This window comes from Tasmannia lanceolata, unplaced genomic scaffold, assembly GCF_043159265.1.
Source record: "Tasmannia lanceolata isolate RefF3 unplaced genomic scaffold, GAP_Taslan_0.1 ptg000020l, whole genome shotgun sequence".
NCBI classification, from domain to species: Eukaryota; Viridiplantae; Streptophyta; class Magnoliopsida; order Canellales; family Winteraceae; genus Tasmannia; species Tasmannia lanceolata.
In genome coordinates this window covers 12,270,883-12,295,305 of record NW_027518697.1, presented here as the reverse complement: position 1 = coordinate 12,295,305, position 24,423 = coordinate 12,270,883, and the positions used below count along the sequence as shown (strand labels likewise).

The 24,423-nt window shown below is 36.9% G+C and overlaps 2 protein-coding genes across 2 annotated transcripts; both read right to left on the bottom strand.

Moving 5' to 3' along the window:
• Positions 1-959: 959 nt before the first annotated feature.
• Positions 960-8,620, bottom strand: LOC143854450 (glutamine synthetase cytosolic isozyme 2-like). Its single transcript, XM_077364434.1, has 13 exons — positions 8,371-8,620; positions 8,235-8,274; positions 7,589-7,692; positions 7,449-7,497; positions 7,230-7,336; positions 4,900-4,987; positions 4,547-4,675; positions 3,645-3,719; positions 3,481-3,534; positions 2,743-2,780; positions 2,383-2,542; positions 1,835-1,895; positions 960-1,255 (listed from the first exon to the last, which is right to left on the bottom strand). Exons 1-13 carry the CDS (start codon positions 8,442-8,444, stop codon positions 1,164-1,166), a joined length of 1,071 nt encoding a protein of 356 aa, XP_077220549.1. The 5' UTR covers positions 8,445-8,620; the 3' UTR covers positions 960-1,163.
• Positions 8,621-14,127: 5,507 nt separating this feature from the next.
• Positions 14,128-21,263, bottom strand: LOC143853762 (endoglucanase 13-like). Its single transcript, XM_077363499.1, has 7 exons — positions 21,026-21,263; positions 18,543-18,743; positions 17,377-17,466; positions 17,031-17,195; positions 16,290-16,413; positions 15,955-16,118; positions 14,128-14,553 (listed from the first exon to the last, which is right to left on the bottom strand). The coding sequence occupies exons 1-7, from the start codon at positions 21,236-21,238 to the stop codon at positions 14,128-14,130; spliced, it is 1,383 nt and encodes a 460-aa protein (XP_077219614.1). The 5' UTR covers positions 21,239-21,263.
• Positions 21,264-24,423: the final 3,160 nt, after the last annotated feature.

The window sequence follows — 24,423 nt, the reverse complement described above, 5'->3', positions numbered from 1 at the left end:
ATCAGCCTCGACTCCTTGAATGAATGGATTCTTCATTAGAGTCCATTCGAATTTGTTTTTCTATACTACAGAAATCCCCCTCTTTGGAGATTTGGACCACTTGACAGTAGGAGATTGATTCCCTCGCATAATTAGATGGTTGGAGTGCAGAAATCCCGCTCCTTACATGAATTAAGCCCGGGTTTATGTAGGTACAGAGTAACAAGACAAATGCCTAAATCACGTCCAAGGTTGCAACTTGGTAGACCTTCTTTGGTTCGTATAGATTTGTTTAGCCACGTTACTAAATCTAGAATGCCAAGTGTCTAGTTATTACAATTATTTTCAAGGTCGATATTCATAATCTCTATATTCTTCCTTAGTTCCTTTCCTTTGAAATATCAGTGTACTTGCACAAAATTTATGTTTATATTAGGGATTTGCTACTAGCCTTCCCTGGGAGGAGGACCAGAAGAAAGGAATTCAGAAATTAGAGGATATGATTTTTAGGAAGAAAGCATCAGAAGAACACATTCCCACGGATGAGGAGCTCTCCAGTTTGAATCTAGACGAGGAGCTATACATATCTGAGATGGTGGGACTTATTTTGGAATTAAAGAAGTCCTCAGCGTAGCTCATCCCTCTGGGGTTTCTTAGTGCAAAAGATGCTTTAGAGACTTTTTGAGGAGGTCATAATGGAATCAGTGATAAGGATTGTTTTTGGGTTGGATGTTATCCCCCCCGCCCCCGGTTAACCGTCTTCCCTCCGATTTGAAGAGGCGTCTATATTGCACTGTCCCTCTTATGAACTGGTTGAATATGGGCTTTTTTTTTATCAGTAGGTAGTTTGAATAGTGCAAAGACAATGACTAAAATTAAAGCTAAAGCAATAGTTATTTTAATATAAGGTAAAAGAGTAAATCTCCAACTGATGACTATTTATAGACAAGAAGAATACTCAAACAAACATTACCACAGAATCAGATAAATCTCCAACTGATGATTATTTATTAGAGAAGAAGAATAATCCAAACAAGCATGTTCACAATATCAACAATCACCTAAACAAATGAAAATGAGATGACAACCTACTTCCAGAATATAAATGAGAGGTTCAAAGGAGAATCACTATCTTAAACATCATCTCTCTTTATACGCTGATATTTCTCCATCTTCAACTTATCTTAAGGCTTCCAAAGAATGGTTGTTTCAGCTACCATGGAGGTGACCACATATGGGTCCATGTTTGATGCTGGCCTTCTATCCTCAAAGTAGCCTGTCAATAAAGAAAAAACCCATAAATTCTTTGAAGAGAAACAGAGCAGTGTATTTCCAAGCATTTCCCATTCCTTTGTAGATCTTACGCGGACAATGATGATTATAAACTATTCCACTTGTTCGAACGAAAAAAAAAAAAACATAGTAGTGGAATTTATAGTCACGTTTGATGAACTCGATCAGAGATTATTCAATACACACTCAGGTCTAATATCTCTGAGATAAAAAAGGGATTTTGAAAATAATCTGAATTTCGCATTAAAGGCTCCGGTAGGTACTCAGTCGGGTTTTGGTGTAGTCGAGGATACCAGCCAATGAAAACAAAATTTTCAAACCATGAAAGAAATAGTCTCAAAGTTGAGTCACTTCAACCAAAGGCCACGAAGTCTAACTATCGAAGGAAAGTTTGTCTTTTCTGTGCGTGTGTGCGCTAGTGCCTCTGTGACTAGACTTTAAGACCAATACAAATTTCTTCAAATCAGTTGTATCTTGCTTGTTTTTTCAGTGGATGGGTACAATATTGTATCTAAAGATCAAGAACATGGCGTGAACTATGAAAGCCATGCAATAAACACACCTTTGCCATCTTTTTCAGTTTCACGGCCAACACGGATAGAGGCACCACGGTTTGCAACACCCTGTTATTCCAACAAACACACCATAAGTTACATTTGAATTTAGCATGCCAAAAGAGAACACACCATTACTAAATTAACAGAATTTAACTACATGCTGCGTGGTCTATATATGGTTTGTCATGGATCGAGTAATAGGTCAAGTATGACAGAAGCATTCCATATTAGTTAATCCCACATTTTAAAACAATAAGAAAACAAAAAAAATGTCATACTGCAATTGCAGAGGACCGATATTTCTCTTCTTTTTCTTTAACATGAGTGACAGCTATAGTTAACACACGACCCAAACTAGATGAGGCACGAATCCAAGTCCACTCGGAATTCTATATGACTACTTTTAATTTTTCAAGCAATATATTAAAAAAATCGAGTGAAATTTATTGGTTTACCACGACAGCCTTTATGAAGTTCCTAACCAGTGCTTTGTGATAGTTGATAAAAATAATACAAGCAAAAATGGGAAGTCGCACAAACCCATTTTCCTTACCCAAGAGAATGTGTTGATGTCAGCTGTTTCATGGCGGCCTGTCAATCTTCTCTCATTGCCCTCTCCATAAGCAGCAATGTGTTCCTTGTGCCGGAGGCCCAGCTTCTCAATAGCTTTCTTTATCACATGGATTCCCCCGTCATTTCTCATGGACTTGGTGCTGACAAAGAATTTATTTTGTTAAAGTTTTTCGTGCTAAAAAATCCTTTTTGTTACCACTAAAAAATGAATGTATCAATAAATTATTAGTTGTTGTATGAAGTATTAGAATAATGGAACAGATCCCACATTTCGATATTAAGAGCACAATTATCTGCAGTAGATGGTAGTGAGAAGTAGAAATTTTACACCCAAACATACCTGTAGTTTGTGTGAGCACCAGCACCATTCCAATCACCCTATTTTCAACAAAGTAACTTTTAATCAATAATTTTTTTGAATCGTTAAAAAAACTTCATTCGAAAACTGTTAAGCGAAATCAAAAGGCAGAGTGTCATAGGACATTTGATACCTGTCGATAAAATCGCAGCGAAAGAGAAATAACTTTACAATGCAAAGGCAACAAACAAAAAAGATAGAGCCACATAAAAGCTGACTAAGGGCCTCTTTACATACCACCAAAATTGGTCCTTTTTTGCAAATAGAAGTTATTTGCGAATAGAACATTAATGCCACTTTGGAAGCTGTTATCTAAGATTTACATAAAAATGTTTATAAGTATTTTTTGCATATAAAATTTTATGCAAATAAGAATACATTTTTTCCAACTAGTTTGGGGACAAAGGCTTAGTTGAGTTGAGTTGAGCTGAGAAGAACACATTTTTATCAGATTATATTCAATTAACTTTTAGGGGTATCTGATGAGGCACTAAATGAGCAGCTAGAATTTAAAACAAACTCAATGGTGATGGTTGCTTAATGGATGAGCAGTCATTGGGAATACAGTAAAACCAATAGACACCAAAACTAATTGAAAGAATGAACAAATGGATATGCTTTATGATAGTAAAAATACAATATGGATGCCAAGTGAATTAAATATGTATTCAAATGCATGCTGGTAAGATTAGAGGGAGCTTTCAAAAAATTTAAACAGACCGGGATCGGTTTTGGGTCGAAGGAAACAACAACTCCTGCAATCTCTGTAATCCTCTGTTCTCAAAAGAAACAGTAAGCATTAGTGAAGTAGAAAAGGGAAGAGTATATGAATAGTTCTACTACTGAAAAATGTAATTAGCATAATGAAAGATTTCCATCCGTACCTCAAGGATATAGCGAGCTACCCATAATTCGTCACCTGCGGAAATTCCAACAGCAGGGCCGACTTGGAACTCCCACTGTTTAAAACATAGAAATGATTAAAATTTTACAGGAAACCCAAAAGTGGAAAACTTAAAAAATGGAAAACCAAAAATTAAAATTAAAAAAATGGAAAATTTAAAAGGTTGGAAAAAAAAAACAGTACTACAAAAAGAAAATAATCTCAAGCTAGTTCATCACATCTTTGAACAATGAGAGAAACTAGGAAAGCAATATTTCATGTTAACAAACAAACAGATAATGTTCCCACTTCTCCACTTTGGAGGATAATGGCAATTTCTCGACTTTATTAGAGAAACCTGTGAAACTAACTAAGGCTGTAAATTCAATTTTCCATGGCAGAAACTAGGAAATCATTTTGTTTCATAAATAATAAAAACATATCATGTTGCCATTTCTCCTCTTCGAATAGAGGATATAGCAATTCATCTTGAACTTATCAGAGAAACTTTATCAGAAACAGTTCAGAGTTCAGAGGCAGTAAAGAACTTATAGTGAGCTGGCTCGATAAGAGAATTCTCACCATGTTATCTCAAAGCATGAAATGAAAAACAGAGGAACCAAAGTAAATAGAATAAGGATCATGAGTAGCAGTTCCAGCATGAGCATCCAAACAACCGTAAAACCATGACGACTATATTAAGGACATAAAATGGAACCAAAATGCAAAAAAAAATAAAAAAAATTGATAAAACCAAACTGCAGAAACTTTGGACCATAAAATTCTACATCTTTCTCAATTTAAAGATGTCTTGCCATTGTCAAGGGGATGCAAGCACAAATCAGTACTTCATAAGTGAGGCAAATTTAAACAGAACTGGAAAAGAAAGCAAGAGATGATTACTTGGCCAGGCATAACTTCTCCATTGATCCCGCTTATATTAATTCCTGCATAAAGACAAGCTTTGTAGTGAGAATCAACGATGTCTCGACCAAAAGCCTTGTCGGCACCAATGCCACAGTAGTATGGTCCCTGCATGAACACCAAGGCCTAAGTGACTTTCTAAATTACAAATGAAGTAATGAAACTTGCTGAATGACCCAAATTATGGCTGAAAAATACAGCTCGGCATGAAGATTCTAAATGAATCATGTATTTTGCTAAATTTTTTTGGAGATTCATGTCTTTAAGTTAGATGATACAAACCATTTCAACCAAAAAAGGGTACACTCTCACCAATAAAAATATTTTCGCACCTGTGGGCCAGGGAAGCCGCCAATGGGCCATCCAAGAGGCCAATGAACATCCTTTTGGAGGAGAGTATACTCCTGCTCAATGCCATACCTAATCAAAAAAAATTGCACAAATTACAAATTGATAAATAAAAAATACCAACTAAAAAAAGGCACTGAGAAATCCATTCTATCTTTATGGAAAACAAAAACAACAGAAATTTGATTCTTCATTTGTGAAAAGCTTATGAATGTGTTCTTCTGCATAAGATCCATAATTACAAATTCATATATCTTTCAAATTGTACATATTTTCAGAGTAAATTATAAATAAAAAATAAAAATATTTATGAAAGTATTAACTAGTGTTCACGAGAACAAAGGGTATCAACATCGACTTCTTACCACCTAAGATGAAAGAAGAACTCTATTTTTGTAGTTCCTATGATGTACTTGGAGCCTCTGTTGTTAAAATCTTACGATTTACGATTTGAATCTTAGATTCGAGGGTTGAACGATTCAAATCGGACGAAGAAGCTTTTTTCGTAAAAAAATCGTTCGATTTTTTACAATTTTTACGATTCTTTTTACGATTTTTACGATTCTGTCTATTTTGGATTTTGAGAACTGATTGTGATATTAAAATGAAAATCATTTCAAAATGCTTTGTTTATTGCTGATATTTTATTGTACGATGATTATTATAGATTTGAGTATGTGCTTTGTTTACTATTGTGTTAAATTGTATAATGATTTATTATATGATGAATATAGTTTGTGCTTTGTTTAGTTATTTATTGTGCCATGAATATGGTTTGTGCTTCGAATTACTAATCATGGAATTTTATATTTAATTTAGTAGTTTCAAATGGAAAATATATAATTAATCATTTTATTCTTATTTTTTAGTTTTTAAATTTTAAATTTTTTAATATTTTTTCTCATTTTTATAAATAAATCTGACAAAATCTTACGATTTACGATCCGATACGATTCAAACCCTGTTACGATTTATGATTCGATTCCGATTTTCAGAACCTTGCTTGGAGCTCATTCCACATCGGTATAATTGAGCTATAGTACTTATAACTAAACACTAATTCAGCTAATCTAACGATACTCTATTTTGTATTTACATCTTAGATTTCACACAAGACCTCGGGATGAATTTGGAAAAGCGCAAGTTAGCTTTAAAGTTTATTTTTTTAGATTTTTTTTGAAAAAATAAATTAAAGAGGAATTTTTAAAGTATTTTCAATGTATGGGATAAAACGTAGATATTGATAAAATTAAAACAAACATATTGATAAAAAAAAATGCAAAATTTGCTAAGATAGGCCATGACTATCAATTTAAAGAGGGAGTGGGGTGCAGCAGGTGGCGGTTTGGATCATAAAAAAGTGGGTCCCATATCTGTATACATGACATCAGCTCTTTTACAAAAATCATGGTTTCTAAGGAGCAGCCTTCATCTCTAGGAGAACGACAAAGGATAGGAGAGAAATGTGTTTGCATTTCCAGAATTTGTCACTGGAATTGGCATCTTATTCCAATTCCACATGATTCTGGCATTTGGAGAAAAAAATGACACTGTTTTGTACAGAATCAGATCCCGGCAATCCAAATGCTCCAAGAAACAACAGCAGGTGGGATTAACCGATTAAAGAGGAAATGCCGGAATATGCTTCCTGGCTTAATAGGTTGTATTCTGATTTCACCTCGGTTGGGATTTAAAAATTCCTGGCTTAGTAAAAATTTCTGACATATCCACCCATCAAATGAACGCTTTGGATCATCCAAATAATGTGGGCCCATACCTGAATCCAAACACTACCAAAAAATCATCCAAATAATGTGGGCCCACATTGTTTGGATGATCCAAAGTGTTCATTTGATGGGTCCTGACATAGATAGAGTGTGCCCAAAAAATCAGCTCCATCGGATCATCCTAACCCTTCAATCTATGGACAAACCTTCAGCTGAGGGGGCCTACCTTAAACAAATTGAAACTACAGGGGTGTATTTGTCACGTTTTAAACTATAGGGGTGGAAGTGGATGTGTCAGAAACTAGAGGGGGTGTAAATGTAATTATCCCAAAATTTAATTGCTGCCAAACATGTGACGATTCCAAAACTTCACCTTTGTGATGCTGTGAATTAGTCATTTGCTTAAAACATTGACATTTTGGAAACTCCCCTTTGCTTTTGATATGAAAAAACATGGAAAATGCAACCAAAAGCCACCCAATCTACCTTCTCAGTGATTCTAATACATTTCATAATGAACATGAGAAGATTCAAAAACTAGAGATTGTTGGAAATGTACCAAAAAAATTTTTTTTTTTAATAATTACCAAGGCTCTTCTGAAGCAACATCTGGATGACTGAAAATCTTTGCAGCATTGAATCTTTTGTTAGTAGGGATCGGTTCCCCAGCAGGAGTATAACTATCACACATCACCTTTAGAACAGACAAAAGAAAAAAAAACCTTCAGATCTGATTTTCCTAAAAAAAAATCAACTTTCAAAAAGCAGAGATTCTAGAAATCCAGAAAAGGTAATGAAAGATATACCAGAATATTATTTCCTCTCCTGAAAGGATCCTTAAAGATGGCCTGAGGACTGTTCAGAAAACAAAATCATAAAATCAGAAGAAAGAGATCTTAATACAAAATAAAAAGGAGAAAACAGAGGAAAAGAAAACAGAACTTACTGCAAAATGACTTCACTGTCATCTCCGGGAGCCTGATTCGTGCTAGATCCGTCATAATTCCACTTCGGGAGCTTATTTGGGTCCGATACTGGCCCGGACAATGTCTGACGAGTGCATACAGACAAAAGTCAGAAATTTTATGAGGAAAACCACAAAATATCAAACGAGATTGAAAAAAAAAAAACAAAAGATCGAAACAAAAGAAAGAAATTTTACGAGGAAAAACACAAAATATCAAACGAGATTAACAAAAATCACAAGATCAAAGCAAAAGAAAGAAATTTCATCGGGAAAAACACAAAACATCAAACAAGATTAACGAAAACAAAAGATCAAAACAAAAGAAAGAGATTTTATCAGGAAAAACACAAAAAATTACACGACATTAACAAAAAACAAAAGATCAAGGCAAAAGAAAGAAATCATCAGAAAAAACACAAGACATTAAAAGATATTAACAAAAAACAAAAGATCAAAGCAAAAGAAAGAGATTTCATCAGGAAAAAACACAAAACATCACCCGAGATTAACAAAAATCAAAAGATCAAAACAAAAGAAAGAGATTGCATCATTTCATCAGGAAAAACACAAAAAACAAAAAAAATCAAAACGAGATTAACAAGAATCAAAAGATCAAAACACTTACCCTTGCTTTGCTTCTCAGATCCATGCCAGATCCACCGATCCTATTGAAAAAAAAACAAAAAGAGAGAAAGTGAAGATCATTAGATCTGTAACAGTACCGAGAAAAAACCTCGAAATAAAAGAAACAAAATCGATACCATATGTATTCGGCGATTATTTTTTCAGTTGAATCAGAGAGATTGAGGGAGAGGAGATCTTGAAGGAGAGACATAGCAAATGAAGAGAGAGAGAAAGAGAGAGATAGAGTAGGGTTTGATGGGAAAATCAGAAATGTGAGAGAAAAACAGAGAGCTTTGGTAATTTACAGAGTGAAGGGAAGAACATATTAAAGGAAAACTCCGAAAGATTAGGACAATGATTTACGCACTCCTGTTTTTGGTACTGGCACCCCTCTCTTTATTAAATAGTAAACTTCTATAAGCGGAATGCTAGCTGGAGCCAAGGCCTGCGTATATGTAATTATGTATCGCACAGATGTGGACTTGTAGTATACGTGTTTTGAATGTACTATGATCCTGTGAGGGACCTTAGGTCTCCATCCAGCATTTTTTTAAAAATATTTACTAAGTTGGGAAAAAAGACTAAAACTCTATCGTTTTTTTCCAAGAAAAAAAATATATAGAAAATAATACTAAAAATCAGGCTAGATGAAGGGTAAGAGAAGAAGAAGAAGAAAATAATACTAAAATATTCACGAGGTGGCTGCCCTCAAATGCAACAGACCATCCATGAAATATCTTCTTCAATGGATAGTGACCACAGTACGGGGTAGATTAATGTTTCCCTCTTTGGGAAAGTCAAGATAACCTTACTTATTGTATACACATGGAAAGCCCTCCTAATTGTCACATTCTTAGGACATGTTTGGTCTGGGCTTTCTTGGAAAAAACTTGTTCTGTGCAAGGTTCGGTTAATCACTTTAATGGAAATTTTGAAATTTTGGGATGAAACTTTCCCCTAAATACAGGGAAGGAAGAAAATCCTAATGGACCTATTATTTGTTGAGGTTGAGGTTGGACATCTCGTATCTAGTATCTGTACAAAACCGGCATCATCCTGCCTCCATACACACATTGGGGTGGCCTATCTCGGTCACTAGGGTAGTCACCCCTAAGCAGTTGGAATGGGTGTGATGATTGGATCACGCACCGAACGGAATAACCCATTGACAAAATTTTGATAAGGTTATTCCATCAGTCAGGATCCTTTTTATATACATGTCCTTAGACCTGAGGAGTCATTTTAGTCCGTGGCAACTCTCATGGCTTTAGTCTAACTAACCGTAGTCCAAATAGGATTACTAAATGGTAGTACCGGGTCATGGGGCAAACCTATGGGATCAACTGTGATGTCCAACAAGGAATCCTATTTCTCTATGAGAGATTGCATTTAGAGTTTCGATCTCAGCTAAGTCCTTTAGGAAAAGGCTAGCCAGCCAATTTGGTAAAAGTATTTATCAAATGTTTTGAAAAACTTTCTTTGTTGTGAAAAGATTTTGCAAATGCATTTGCGGACTTAAACTAACAGATCAAAAGGTATACCATTGAGTGGGCCCAGGGGGTAAGTTATGTCCAACCCCCATAGGACCCAACTTAGTAAATTGTGAATTGGAGGAAAGACGTGCACTTGAAGATACAATGGGTATTTAGATTTAATGGTCTTCTTCGGGGTAATGTCCTGGTGGGGGCTACTTGCCTAATGCGATCGTAGATATACTAACATTGCGTGAGATTGCAGTGGGCCCATGATGGCCCCTGTAGGAATGGCCATTGTATCCCTATGACAATCCCACTCACAATTCGCTAGACCCATAAAGGATTGTTGGAAAATCCAGGTTCTAGACTTTATAGCGTGCGAGGAATGGATGGATCCATTGTATGTGACACAAGGACGAGACACATAGGGTGCATACACACACTCTAGAAGAAGGTGTTATGTTTAGTTGACATGTGAACTTTAAATACTTAAGTCCTATTAGTTGGTGGTTTAAGATAAAAGCTTAAATCCTATTGGTTGAGGCTTAAGTAATTTACTGTGCATGTACTTAATTAAAAGCTTGAATCCTATTGGTTGGGATTTAAGTGAAATTACTGACTAGTTTGGTGGATTCCTATTGGTTGGAATTCAAAGAAGGACAGGAGAGCTAGAGAAAAACCCTAAGCAAAATCCCAACCAATAGGATTCAAGCTTCTAAGAAAATATTTTCTTTTCCCTATATCCAACCATGGCCTTAGGGCTGGCGAAAAAATTCCCGTGTTTTCGTGTGGAAAGCCCTCCCTATTACTGATCCATGTTTCGGGAAAAAATTACTTGTATCTTTTTATAGAGTTTTTATATGGTGTCCCGTAGTTGCCCTCTGATTTATTTGATTAGAATTACACAGCTTAGAAGAGTCCTTGATTTACCCCTTACAATTTGTGCTCAATGGAACAATGAAAAACAATACTATGTAGATAACACATTTATTTTAGGGAAATGATTATTCCACCTATTATGAAAAACCCTAAATATCAATTTATGATTTTAATGGAAACCAAAACCGAAGAAACCAAAACACAAGCAACACACAAAGACTCAAAGATTTACATGGTTTGGCAAAGCCTACTACGTCCACAGCAGAGGCAACGAGAAAATCCACTATATAAACATGAGATTACAAGAGAAGATTAAAATCTCTCACCAAACCCACATGAAATCCTATCACACCCTTTTGAGCTCTTAACCCTCTTTACAGAGATAAGAATACAAAAATAGCACTCAAACCCTTTATATAAGGCGGGCCCAAACTTACTCTTATCGGGCCAAAATCACTTAAAACCGGGCCAGGCCAAGCGGCTGGGGGCTTCGCCCGTTGCATCCGAGTCGCACACAATATTTCAGACCCCAACAGGGTTGAATTCAAGAAACCCAACTCAAAACTACCTTTTTTTCCACTTGAGACAACCCCCTTAGTGTAAAAGAGTAATCATAAGCATAGTTAGCAAAACTCCATTTTAAACGGCGTTTTTTTTTTTTTTTTTTAAATGCGTTTTATTGGTGTGCCGTTTTAAACTCCTTTTAAAACTTTTAAAAAATAAAACTCCCTGTTTTTTTTTTTTTTTTTTCGAGGCAAACATTTCAAACATGTTTAAAATGCTTTTTCAACATTTTAAACACATTTTTTTTTGCCAAGTTTCCAATTTTTCCCCACCATATTTTGTAAATGACAAAATTCTAAGCTTATTTTTCTTGTGTTTACTACGTGTTTTTTTTTCAACCAGTACAGTATTAAACTCAAATTTTTGTCATCCCGCTCCTGTAAAAAAGGGGAAATATATCACTTCTCTTATTTTGCTACGTATAATCCAATACAGGGCAAACAGATTACCATGTAATATTTTACCCTCTTGAATTTAAGGGTAGTGACATGGACCGTTACCATAAACTTCTTGTTAGGTTTCAGTCTGCTTGAACAAATACCCCGTAATAATTTACCCCCTAGAATTTAAGGGTTGTGAAATAGACTATTACCATAAACTTCTTGTTAGGTTTCAGTCTGCTTGAACCTACCTACCAAAGGCATGTGTACTCCAAAGGGGCAGTTCTCGAATAGGTTGCTCATGGGCTCGTGTTTGTATAGTATGATCTACGCATTGGAAGAGGAATTCAAGCTTATCCTGGATTTCTATCCCTACACACTCTAACATAATAATAACTATTAACGAAAAGATAAAAATCGCTTAACCTATTTTTGTCTTCTATATTTGCATTAATAGCATTAAAATGTGACAATAATCAATCAATAATCAACTAATAACAAAAGTTTAGATTCAAATAATCGATAAACGAGTAATACAAATGCAAAACACAGATCTATAAAATTAGCCAAGCATTTCACAAAACCCTCTTCTAATTTCCTCAGTTTGAATTCAAATTTCCCGGGGAAAATTTCAATGGTAGCTAATAACCGAAACTTGAGCTTGAGGTCCACCTTGAACATAAGCAAAGATGAATTGCGAGCCCGGGTTCAAGACTTTGATCCATGGCGGAAGGCCAAAGGTGTTCTTCTCTGGAGCTGGTGATAGGCCCCACAGTGACCCAGAGAGGTTCTTAATTTCCAATTTAAGCTCCATAATCGGATTTTGAGACGTGTTCTTAACGATAACCTTGTGGCGGTAGTAAGTCCTTCCGTTGTTCATCCATGTGTCCGTTATTGAGTGGATGAATTCAACTCGGGCTTCGGTGGAAAGATTCAATTAGATCATGAAAAACCCAATTCAATCTACTTAAGCGCTGTTTGGATATTTGGATTTTATAATACAAGATTGAATTTTACAAGCTAAAACCTGGACTTCATTAACAATGCTGGATTATAAAATCCAGGTTTTAGGTTGTAAACTGCCCTTGATGCTTCCTTTGATGAAAGAACATTAGAGGAAGGGTATAGCATTAAGGCTGTCAATGGACCCGGATTGGTCCAAAGGATCCAAAAGTTAATGGACGGGATTTGGGCACAGTTGCTAGATTCGAATGTGTCCATTGGAACTATATCCTAAGGTTCGAAATTATTTTGGATCTTGACCTAGATTCAATTATAAATTAGATGGAACGACCAAGATCCGAATGAAGGATGCCAATGTACAAAAATACCTTTTATAGTTTTGTTCATTTATGTTTATTCATGAGATGTATTTTTGTAACATTTGAAAATAATTATATGACTTACAATATTAAACTGCCCTTATTTTTGTTCATCTTTGTTCATTTTATATGGTGTAAGGGCTTACAATAATACGGTAGGGGTACGCTCTTGGTATTTGATCCAACAGTAGCTCACTTTTTGAGCTTTTTGATGAGCTGCTGTTGGATCAAATGTCAAGCGTGGTACTTCGACCGTACAAAGGCCTTATTGTTGTAAGCCCTTACACCATATAATTTCTCTTTATTCTTATGAATATCCTCTCTTTCTCTCTCTCTCTCTCTCTCAGCCGTAACTTGTACACCACAAGTATGACTTCGGACCCTTTGATGGACAGTCTGATTCGAAGTGGATCGTGACTAGGAATCAGCAAGTGGGATTCAAAAAACATTCCGAAAAGGGTCTGACCCTCTTGCAAGTGGGATCCAAAAAACACTCCGAAAAGGGTCTGACCCATAAGAGGGATTCAAACGGACCATGACCAAGACATAGGTGGATCCCTCGACACCCCTAGTTAACATTAACCCAGGAATAAAAATTATATGACTTACTAGTTGTGTAATGCCGCACCCATGTCGTTGAATCTTTTGGTCCTGAACCTGTAAGATTAAAGTGGTCAATGATTATTGCACTAAATGGCCCAAATTTAAAGAATATCCTTGGAAATATTTAAATATATTTGATAATTGCACACTCCCCTGTGGTACTATTCACCCCCCTCTTCATTTTAAACTTCTCGCTGTTTGATCTCCAGGGGGGAATTCTTAGAAAAAATTTCCTCGAAGAAAATATTCTCGGGAAAGTGAACTTATTTTGAGAGAATTCTTTTTCCATAGATCCAAATAGCCCCTTGAGAGATTCGGAAATAACTTCGTTCTGTTTGAATATTGTTTGATATATTTCTAGTCTTTATTATATTTTTTCTTATTTTCGGGACTTCCCAACAACCATGAAAAATTATTCCATGAAATATTCATGGGCCCAATTTTATGGTAGGAGCAGAGAAGGAGGAAGATGGAGAGAATTGAGGGTGGGATTGAAGATAGCATGAAAAAATCCCTAAAAACTAGAGAAAAAGAATACCAATTTAAAAAAGATTTTTCATTTTCTTGGTTTTTTTTGGAGCTTTTCATGCTCCCCTCACTCCCAAGTAGCACAACTGGCCCCACAACTATTCCATGGAATATTTTTTCATGGTTGCCAAACATGGTCCTAGTCATTTATTCCTAATCCCAACTTGGTAATTATAATTATAATTCACAATTAAACTGTACACAAATAAGAGATCATGGCCATTTGAAAGCTTACCCGAATTTCCAAATGTGCTCTTCAACTTGGCAAAAAGACCTACAAGAGGAGCATTGCCGGCAACCGAAGGCTCAGTCTGCTCATAGTTGCTCCGTTCATCGGAAAATTCATCGTTCTGATCTGGTCCTCCGACAAGAGCTCCAATAATAACATTGGGGTTGCTTTTTTGAAGATTGTACCAGTTTTCGAACCCCTCGAGACATCCTACCGGAGCAGGGAGAATGGATTTCGATTCAATGGAAGCGCCTCGGTGGTGAACTTGGACCGGAAAATTTGATCCATACCCGACTAAGTAGCTCTTGGACTTTGGATTCTTTCCTAGGATGTAGTCAGCCTGAGGTCCGGGACACACGGTAAGATTGTAATAGCAATGAGCATTATGGCAAAATTTGAAACATTGTGGAAAAATATTCCATGGAAAAATAATTTCAAGGTCTAAAGGGGATGGAATTTTCCTAGAAGTAGAGAAGGGTGTCAAGGGGCCAGGTAGCCCAATGCGCTTTGAATAATATGGGCTTGGTCTCATGCATGTGGGCATCGAAGTGTGGGCTTTTTTTAATTCCAAAAGGCCTGCCCAATTCATAGACAATTGTGGCTAGTGATAGTTTGGCCGGGGAGACAAAGGCCAGATTCGTTGACATACTTTTGAGTTTCTGATATGGAGGGGAAGCTTGAGTTCGGGTATTTATTCGTATGGGCTTGGGCTTGATCTTGGACTTGGGCTTATTTACCAATTCTTGATTTAACCATAGTTTGTAAAACATGATTCGACCAAAAGAAACAGGACGGGAAAAAGTCAAGTTTAATAGGATATTAGTTCAAAAAATTGTAGTAAACACGAAAAAAATGCATTTAAATACGTCTAAAATTTTTTCATTTACAAAATATAGCAGGGATGAAGTTGGAAAGTTGGCCAATAAATGTTTTCCTAAAAAATGGACTTTTTTTGCAGGAAGTGATATTTACGCCCCTTTTCATCACCAGGGACACCCAGCGTTAGTGTATCAATGGCAAAAAGGGGGCTCATGTACTTTATGTCAGAAAAATAGGGGGCTCATGTACTTTATGTCAGAAAAATCCAGAGGCTTTGATTGCAAAGTACACTGGCAAATGGGTGTCCCTGGTGATAAAAGGGCGTAAATATCATTTCCCTTTTTTGCCGAAAAGTTTTAAACAATGAACCCACAAAACATGTTTTTTTAAATGCCGTTTAAAATGAAGTTTTGCTAACTATGGATTTAACATAATTGGTAGAAGAACTAGACATTGGGCTTTGGTTTTGGGCTTAAAACTGGTGTCAATGTTGAAGCCCATTATAGGCAAGGCATTGGTAAAAATTGATTTATTGTACTTGTCCAACCAAGGCAATCCCATTGGCAAACAACTTAAGAATGTGAGTGGGAAATTTTTACTTAGAACTGAACAGAGAAGCCAAGTTCAGGCTTTTGGACATTCAAATTCGGAATTAGTGGGCTCAATTGTACTTCCTCAACCAAGACCCATCCCAGTGACAAGCTAAATTAAGATTGTGAGAGGAAAACTTTTACTTGGAATTGGGCGAAAAGTCAAGTTAGGGCTTTTGGACATATGAATTTGGAAGCTGGGCTCAATTGACAAATCCCACTGTAGAAATAGGACCTCATAAATTTGGAAAGAATGGAATGGGCTTCACGGGGAACAAAAGCCCAGACCATTAAGACCTTAACATATATATCCATTGAGGGCAAAATTATACCTGGGATTGTGCAAATTTCAGGAGTTCCAATGGTTGGATTTGTGCCTCTGGACAGTTAAGCTGAGAATTAGCTGCAGAAAGATAACCAGAGTAGACTGCCAGAAGAAATGACGACGAAGAAACATATTGCATGTTGTTCCATTCATCTACATATAGTAAACCTCCTGATCAATAGATCAACAACAAAAAACCCCAATCAAGAAAAGATTCAGTGACTCAAATCAGTAAAAAAAATTCAATCACAGTGCAAAAAAAAAAAAAAAAACTGCATTGGAATGATCCCAAATCAAAATATACAAACTATATTGATATGGGCTTTTTGTCACTGGCAAAACCTGGAGTCATTTCAACATTGTATCCATTGTTCTTTTGCAGACAGGCACAGAGGAAGAACTCAGCCTTTGCCTGATACTGCTTTAATGTGGAAGTGTAAGTGCCTCCTCCCCCTTCCAACAATACCTGCAAGGACATTTTCATGAATTGATTTTGTATTTCATCTCATGGTCAAAATATAGAATTTTAGGCTATTTTAATAGACCATGTTACATATCAAACAGATCAAATTACACTTGAAACTCTACTCTTCAATTCAAAAAATAAAGACCCAAATGCCATTTCATGAAAATAATCAATCATAAAACATATCAAACAGAGCAAATTACACATGAAAGCCTATTCTTCAATTCATAAAAGGGTCCAAACGTCATTTCATGAAAATAATCTAGAAGAAGAGAGTTATGCTGTCTGTACTTACTATAAATGATTAAATAACACCAAATCTAACAGCTTAAGCTTTTGGAGTAATTGGTCGTTTCACATGGTATCAGTGCCATTGCCTGGGCAGGTCATAGGTTCAAAATCCAAGAACTCCTTGGAATAAAAAAAGTCCACATGTACGGCCAACTCAAGAGAGGGGCCACATGTGCTAGCCAACCAAAAGAGGGTGCACATGTGTCACGTGTACCCAAAAAAAGAGGAGCCACACATGAGAGGGAGTGTTGAAGTATAAATGATCAGATAACACCAACTCTAACAGCTTAAGCTTTTGGAGTAATTTTTTGTTTAACACTATCTACCTTTGTTAGAAGAACCTGTAAACCTGCATATTTGTTGTCCCATGAGAACTCCCTAACTGCCCATCCAGTGCCACCCATGGAAACTCCATTATCGGTGACATATTTCAGATAATACTCATCACCCGTTGCTCGGAAAAGCCAGGTAGCTGCCCACAACAGTTCATCCTTCAACCAAGAGAAGTTCATTAGAAATTAGAGAAAAGAAAACAAAATAGAGAAGATGAAAAGACTCAATATCTATGATCCTATGAACAAACATAAACACCCAGATTATATTAATCTTGAAGAAACTAAGGCCCTGTTTGATTGCATGAAAAATATTTCTTGATGAAATTTTTTCCCTTACTGAATAGCCTGTTGACGAAGGATAGTACTTTCTAGCAACTGTGATGGAGTCATCATAGGGACCACGAAATGTATCAGCAAATGAGAAAAGCTGCAATAATATTAGAGACGCAATCAGCAATTGGGTTTGAATTCTTCAAATGTGCATATGTTATACAAATGTTATGTGAATGTAAAACTAAGTAAATCACAAAAGCAATAAAGAAAATAAACCAGAAACACAAACCACAATTTTCGTGTGATTTGAATTGGAGATGCCTACTACATCCACAGTGGAGATGAGAAAATTTCCAATGTCTCTAAAATTAGACTTATAAGTACTACCGTATACCAACTACAGAGGAGATGAAAATATTTCCACTACCATCCCTTAAAGTAAGGTTGCAGACATAGTCACAAATATTTGCCTTGGGGAATTTTTCGTGAAGTGTATATCTTAGGAGATTTTATTTTATTTTATTAATTTCGGATTTATATCAGGAAAAAGCTGGAAAAAAAATTAAAAATATATGAAATGAATGTTTTAATGAAAATAAAAAATAAAAAAAATATTCCATGGAATAATTTTTCATCGTTGTCGAACATGGCCTAAAAAGGTTACTAGAAAAATATATTTTTTCATTTTTTTTTCATGTTTTTTTTTTTTGAAAAGGGCAACAGAATATATATATATATATATATATATATATATATAAACAGAACTGAGGTGGTCCTGAAGGAACAAAGATAGCAGTACAATAATTCAAGGAGGTAGATAGACAAAGCATTTTTTTTTATTTTTTTTTTTTTCATGTTTTTAAAATTAAAAAAATCCAGAGAAACATGTTTGACATATAGATTCAGAGGATTTTGAGCCCCAAATAGGTTGACACAATCTAAAACGAAAGGGGTCATAACAATCAGGCTTTGAGTCCACTCTTAGGCCGTGTTCATTTAAGATTATGACAACCGATTGTGAGTACCAAACCAATTATTGGACTCAAATTTACGTTTAAGTATTAGTCCAAAAACTGGTTTCGACTCTCAATCGGTTGTCATAATCTTAATCGAAAATGGACTTCGATTATTAGGTCAACACATGCAAACAAGCAAATATCTAAGATTCTGAAATTATGTACTTAGTATTCTGTAAGACAATGGTGCATGTATATGTGTGGGCATGCTCACCTGTTTTGCATGCAAGAGGAGGAGCTGAGAATATGTAGAGTTGTAAGGGTGGAAAGCTACAGAAGCTGCGGCCATGGCAGCCGCGGTCTCACCGGCAAGGTCCGAACCGGGTTGGTTAGGATCAATCTTGTACGCAGTCCTCGGAGTCGTCATGTCTTCGGCTCGCTCCCAGCAATAATGGTCTGAATCTCCATCCCCGACCTGATTTATATATTTATTTTTTATCTCATAATTAACAAAAACACAATCTCATTAATTAATAAAATCTGGGATTTGCTTGGTAATTTCGCTGAAAGCCAATTTGCATGAGAGAACAGCCACCTCAGATTAATTAAATGAATAAGACAAAATCTGCTACGATGTGGCTGTTCTCTTCTGCAAAAGGGAGCCGCGAAATGGCTTCTGCGAAATTGCCTAGCAAATCCCATAAAATCTTTACCAATTCTTTCATTGATAAAATCTTTGGGAAATTTTCATCCCATGAACAATAGTTAGTCTTAGTCTACTTCGGATAGATCATCCAAATGACCAAAATACCCCCGTGCTATAATTCCCTTGCGTACTTCATAACAGCTTCCGGGCAGGCTTATGTATTCAACCTAAGATGTGAAGCAGTTTTATCTATATCTGTTGTGCAATGGTGTAACCGGTTTGCACCATAGTATGATGTGGCTCCCATGTATTGGACGATATGCCCATTTGAATCACCCAAGACCAATAAAACTCTCTAATTAAACAATCCGAGCCATCCGATCAATCAATTTGCAAGTTTTCTAATTGGATGGCAAGGATTGCCCGATATTAGCGACTTTTTGGCCACAAGTGATCCGAGATGAGACCGACCAGATGAGCGGTCCGGATCAGATGAAAGTGCTGCCGTTAGGATAATCAAAGTAACCAAAATGCCTCTGAAGTTCTAATGAATATATGATTACCTGACCCCACAGAACATTTGGGACACATTTGACCCCCCATGCAAGTCTGCAATTTCCAGACATGACCATCCCAGAGGCTACGGGATTTGGTTTGACGGTAAAAATTAATGGTCATTCCTTCTAATCGAACGGAGTCTAAATTCATAAGTTATGTGGAGGATAATTCTTCAAGTGAAAACCTATTACGGTCCTAAGTGGGGGCCCGCCTAGTTATGGGACTGGGTGGAACTTAGCCTGGTATGGGACAAGTTTAATTAAACGACCTTTCCTGACGTGTTCCATCATCTCTGGACATTTTGGCGTATTGGTAAGGTATCTAGCATTTGGTATCAGAGCAACCACCACGTCCCGTGTTCGAGTCATAGAAGGGGCGGCCTGTGGAGAGGACTACCTATAAAGGCCTACCTCGTAAAAAAGCCAGAGTGAAAGCCACCAGAGTGAAGTTGCCACATAATAGGACGGCGGATGCAGAAGCGTGGTGGTATGTTATGGTCCTAAGTGGGGGCCCACTTAGGTATGGAACTGGGTGGGACCTAGCTTGGTATGGGACAGATTTAAAGGGCCTTGCATAACACGTTCCATCAGTTCTGTGAAGCTTTTGGCGTATCGGTAAGGTACCTAACAAAACATAGTGCATTTGAATATGGGAAATGATATTTCCACCCTTTTTCCTAGCATTTAGGTTTCCTTTTGTATCATCCTTGCATTTCCAACACTTTAGATTCTTTCTACTTGTAGCCTTTTTGTAATGTTAAATGATATATTCGCCCCCATTTTTTTGTACTTGGGGCAGCTCCAACCAGTGTAAAAGAAAAGTCATAAATACACTAGAAGGGGTTGTCGAAGGTTTAAAAAAATGGCAAATATGTCACTTCCTTGTGAGTAGGGGTGGCAATCCAACCGGAACCGAATTTTCTTCGGTTTCGGTTTGGTTAAACCAAACCGATTCAAATTTTGGTTCGGTTTCGGTTCGGTAGAACCAAACCGATTCAAATTTCGGTTTGGTTCGGTTTGGGGGTCAAACCGAACCGTTGCCACCCCTACTTGTGAGTCATAGGCTCTTAGAGTAGTGGAATAAGAAGTCAAAAGCGAGGAGACAAGCATTGGATTTGTCCAGATTACCTCTCGAGGAACAGTTGAATAGACTTACGTGGTGTTTGGTTGTGTCGTGTAAACTTGGAGAGTAGGCAAAAAGTAGGGGTGTCATTAGTGAAAAGAGAGAAGGAAGAGAAAGAATGAGGGGAAAAAGCACTATTTTCAAGATTTTTCAACTAAAATTCTATTTTCCTATAGAATTTGGTTTGAAGAAGGGATGACATGCGACATAGGCAGGCATGCAATAATTACCTTGGCAAAGAACCATTCAAAAAAAAAAAAAAATTGTATTTTGAAGAAATTACAAATGTCCATGGCTGCCGAGAGAATATGCAACCAAACAGTACCATTACCTGATCTCTATCAAATGAAAAGACTAAAACTGTGTGTGTGTGTGTGTGTGAGAGAGAGAGAGAGAGAGAGAGAGAGAGAGAGAGAGAGAGAGAGACTCACTCCTTGAAGGAAACCGTCTTCAAGTCCGGAATCACCTCGCCATTTGACGCTCTGATCAGTCGGGAACTTGCCGGATCTTTGAGCCTCGAAGAACATCAAGCTCTTCTCAAGTGCATCCCCATAGTCGAAGGCGCAGACTAATGCCGGGTCTAAGCCGAACAAACCAACAAGTACCAAAAGCAGAAAGGTGCAATACTTGAAGCTTCTTCCCATGGCGCCCTTTTTCTCAAAGTTTAGCTTAAGCAACCTCTGAGCTCAAATCGTCTAAGAAAGCACCCGCTCCGGTCGTGAAGTTATAGAAGAGAAGATAGTCAGATTAATCATCATCTCTTAATTATGTTTATTTAAACTTGGGAAATGATTCTCCCCCTTTTTCTTCCGTTGAGACCCCCTTTAGTGCGGGGAGGGGGGGGGGGGGGGGAGATAATCGTCCTGTAGTAAGAGGAGTAGCGGCTATCCTGCCCATCCTGCGCTTCACAAAGGAAAATCCATTTTGCTGCTGACTTTTGCAGGATATAAAAGGGATTTTGCACGTCATTGGGGTCGGGGCCATAGTAAACAAAACTCCGGCTTTTGAAAAAAAAAACACATTTTATTGGTGTGCCGTTTAAAACTTTCACAACAAATAAAACTTCATTTTTTTAGGCATAAGTTTTAAATACATTTAAAATGGGTTTTAAACACATTTTTTTGAACCAACTTTCTAATTTTACCCCCACAAAATTTTGTAAATGGCAAAATATATTCTAAACTTATTTTCTTGTGTTTCCGTTTTTTCACTATGCTTTTTTGAACCAGTACCGTATTGAACTCGAATTTTTGCCGTCACAAATTTTTTGGCGAACCACGTTTTGCAACTATGGTCGTGGCCACCCCCATGCTATATGGGCCTCCGCCCCTTAATAACACCTTGATATAATAATCCTAGCCCTTGACCTATCAAACCTCATTTAGGGTTTTGTGGCTTCGGCAAAGAAAAGCTAAACTTGATTTTTGACTCTTTGTAGTCCCCTCTTTAGCTTACGCATGGTGGGACCAAGACCATGTCGATCGCCTCTTAGCATTCTCGATGACACATACATGCCCACATGTGCCCAAGTCAAAGTGACTCACTACTAGTCATTCTCTATACGTATCAACCCAATTGAGGCTTTGCCACGTAGAATTGAAGATGACAAGGGTGACTATTAGCAGTGGGCTCGTGAAGCTTGCCAATTTTGTAATATTTATACAGTCAGGCCTTTAAAAACATGATACCGGTTACACAGGATGCTTAGAAGTTAGAATACCCAAAGCATCCCTTCTAATGGCAGCCCTTGCACTAGTAAGAATAATTAGTGTTCTTATACGGAGTAAAAGTGGGGCCTCTTGTTAAATGATCCAAACTATTGATCTATTTAGGGGATCACTGGAGCAGGCCAACTTCACTCCTTTCAATTCCTTTATAATTTGCGCAAAGTCATGGACAAAGTCATGTAGAAAAATACAAAGTCATTTGACAATGTCATATGTAGAAAAATAAACAAAAGCGCGCAAAGTCCTGAACGAATTACGTATTTAATTCAGGAAATGGTAACATTTTACATCATTATAAATTAAGGGAAATGATTTTAGCACTGCACTCTTTTGATATATGGCAAAAGCTTCTTATCGTTTAGTGTTAAAAGGGCTGTCAAAAGGTTATTTACATTTCCCAAAAAGCTCACGAGGCCAATTAAGAACAAAATGATATGTTACGTTCGCGACATATCAAAAGAGTGGAGTGCGAAAATCATTTTCCTAATTGATAATTTATGGGCTATATTAACATATATGTAATAAATCAAGACCTTTGAGATTTGTATATTTTGATAATGGGGCGAGCTCACCTTGTCTTTTCTTTTTTTTAATTGGCTGCTGAGAGCTATTTGGGAATTGTAATAGCATTAGACAACTGGATAAATGCTAAAAGAAAATGTGAGTTAGCCATACTATCAAATCATGGTAGTGCCAATTTAGTAGTCTAAATCAATAGTTAATATTCTAAGAAATAGCAAAGAAAAAAGAACAAAAGAACAAAGAAGTAAAAAGTCAAAGATCTCAAGCGATTGGCAATCGACCTCGGCACGAAGAACTAATGCCTCGTTCTGGTATCTAGATTGAAATACCCATAAATGGTATTTTACTTACGTGAATGAGAGAAAAATTCGGATCAAACCTCTTAGATCTATTTACTTCGGCGGAAGAAAAAAAGGGGCTGGCATCGGACATGATCTCATAATAGGGGAGCGAGCAGAAGAAAGCAAGCGATCTACCCTCCAACGAGGATTGAGAAGTTGAGAAGATGATCAGCCTATATCTATTAGCCGACCTCTAAATATGCTGGAAGTGGACTGGACGATGCTCCACACGATCCAAGATATTGTCTACTATCTCTCTCCAAGGGTGAGGGTGCTCCTGCATATCCACCCTGAGGGAGTTACCTTCCACAGTAAGGTTATCCAAATCTCCTATAGCCGTCAATCTATTGCCTTAAAGAATGATCCTCACTTCTGTCTAGTTAGTCTTTTATTTTATAGGGCTAGAAAAAGCCCATAAAAAGCCCATATGGTTAGGCCAGAGTCATCTACGAGAAGACCTCCAATGGTTGCCATACTGGGGTAGCTGAAACTAGAACTGTCGAAGCGTAACTTCAGCCAACTAGGGCCAAGGGGTTCGTCTAGGGGCCACGACCTCTTTTCTAACCTTACTCTCACAGAGCCTACCTAGAAAAAGGATTGCATTTCTACCTAATTTTTTCTGTCCTCTCTTGGGAATAGTCATTTTCAAGAAAAGAGAAACAAAAGGGGTCGGCCCAATAATCTCCAGTCAAATAATCTGTCTGGGCCCACAATGGTTTTCACATTCTAAAAGAAATAAGGCCTTAGCTTTTATGCATGGGATTTTGCTGGGAAGTCAAATGAAGAAAGCTTAGGATTTTGGAAAGCCTAAGTACCACACGACTCTCAATTACATGACTAGCAAATAAAATGTCGGCAATTTTCTGTTTACAAGTGAGAGAAAAAAGGAAAAGTAAAGGGACAGTAGAGGGATTCTCTTGTTTTCATTAAGCTTGGGATTGGACGAGAAGGAGAAGATCAGTAACATATTTCTCATGGATTTTCCTCCAGGAGGGATTCTCCTAGTCAAGAGGTGAGAGAAAGATTTGGCATTCTCTTGTGTTCAATACAAGAGGTCTGAGTTGAAGAGTTTTTGGAAAGGGTTGCAAGGGAAATTAAGGTCAAGAATCTATCATCTATGTATTAGATCAGTTAAGTAATCTATTATTATCTTTTTTATTTCTTGCTTAGTGAAATAATATCTGAATCACCTAAATTAGGTGTGTTTAACAGCACGGAAATTCTACAATATTTTATCTA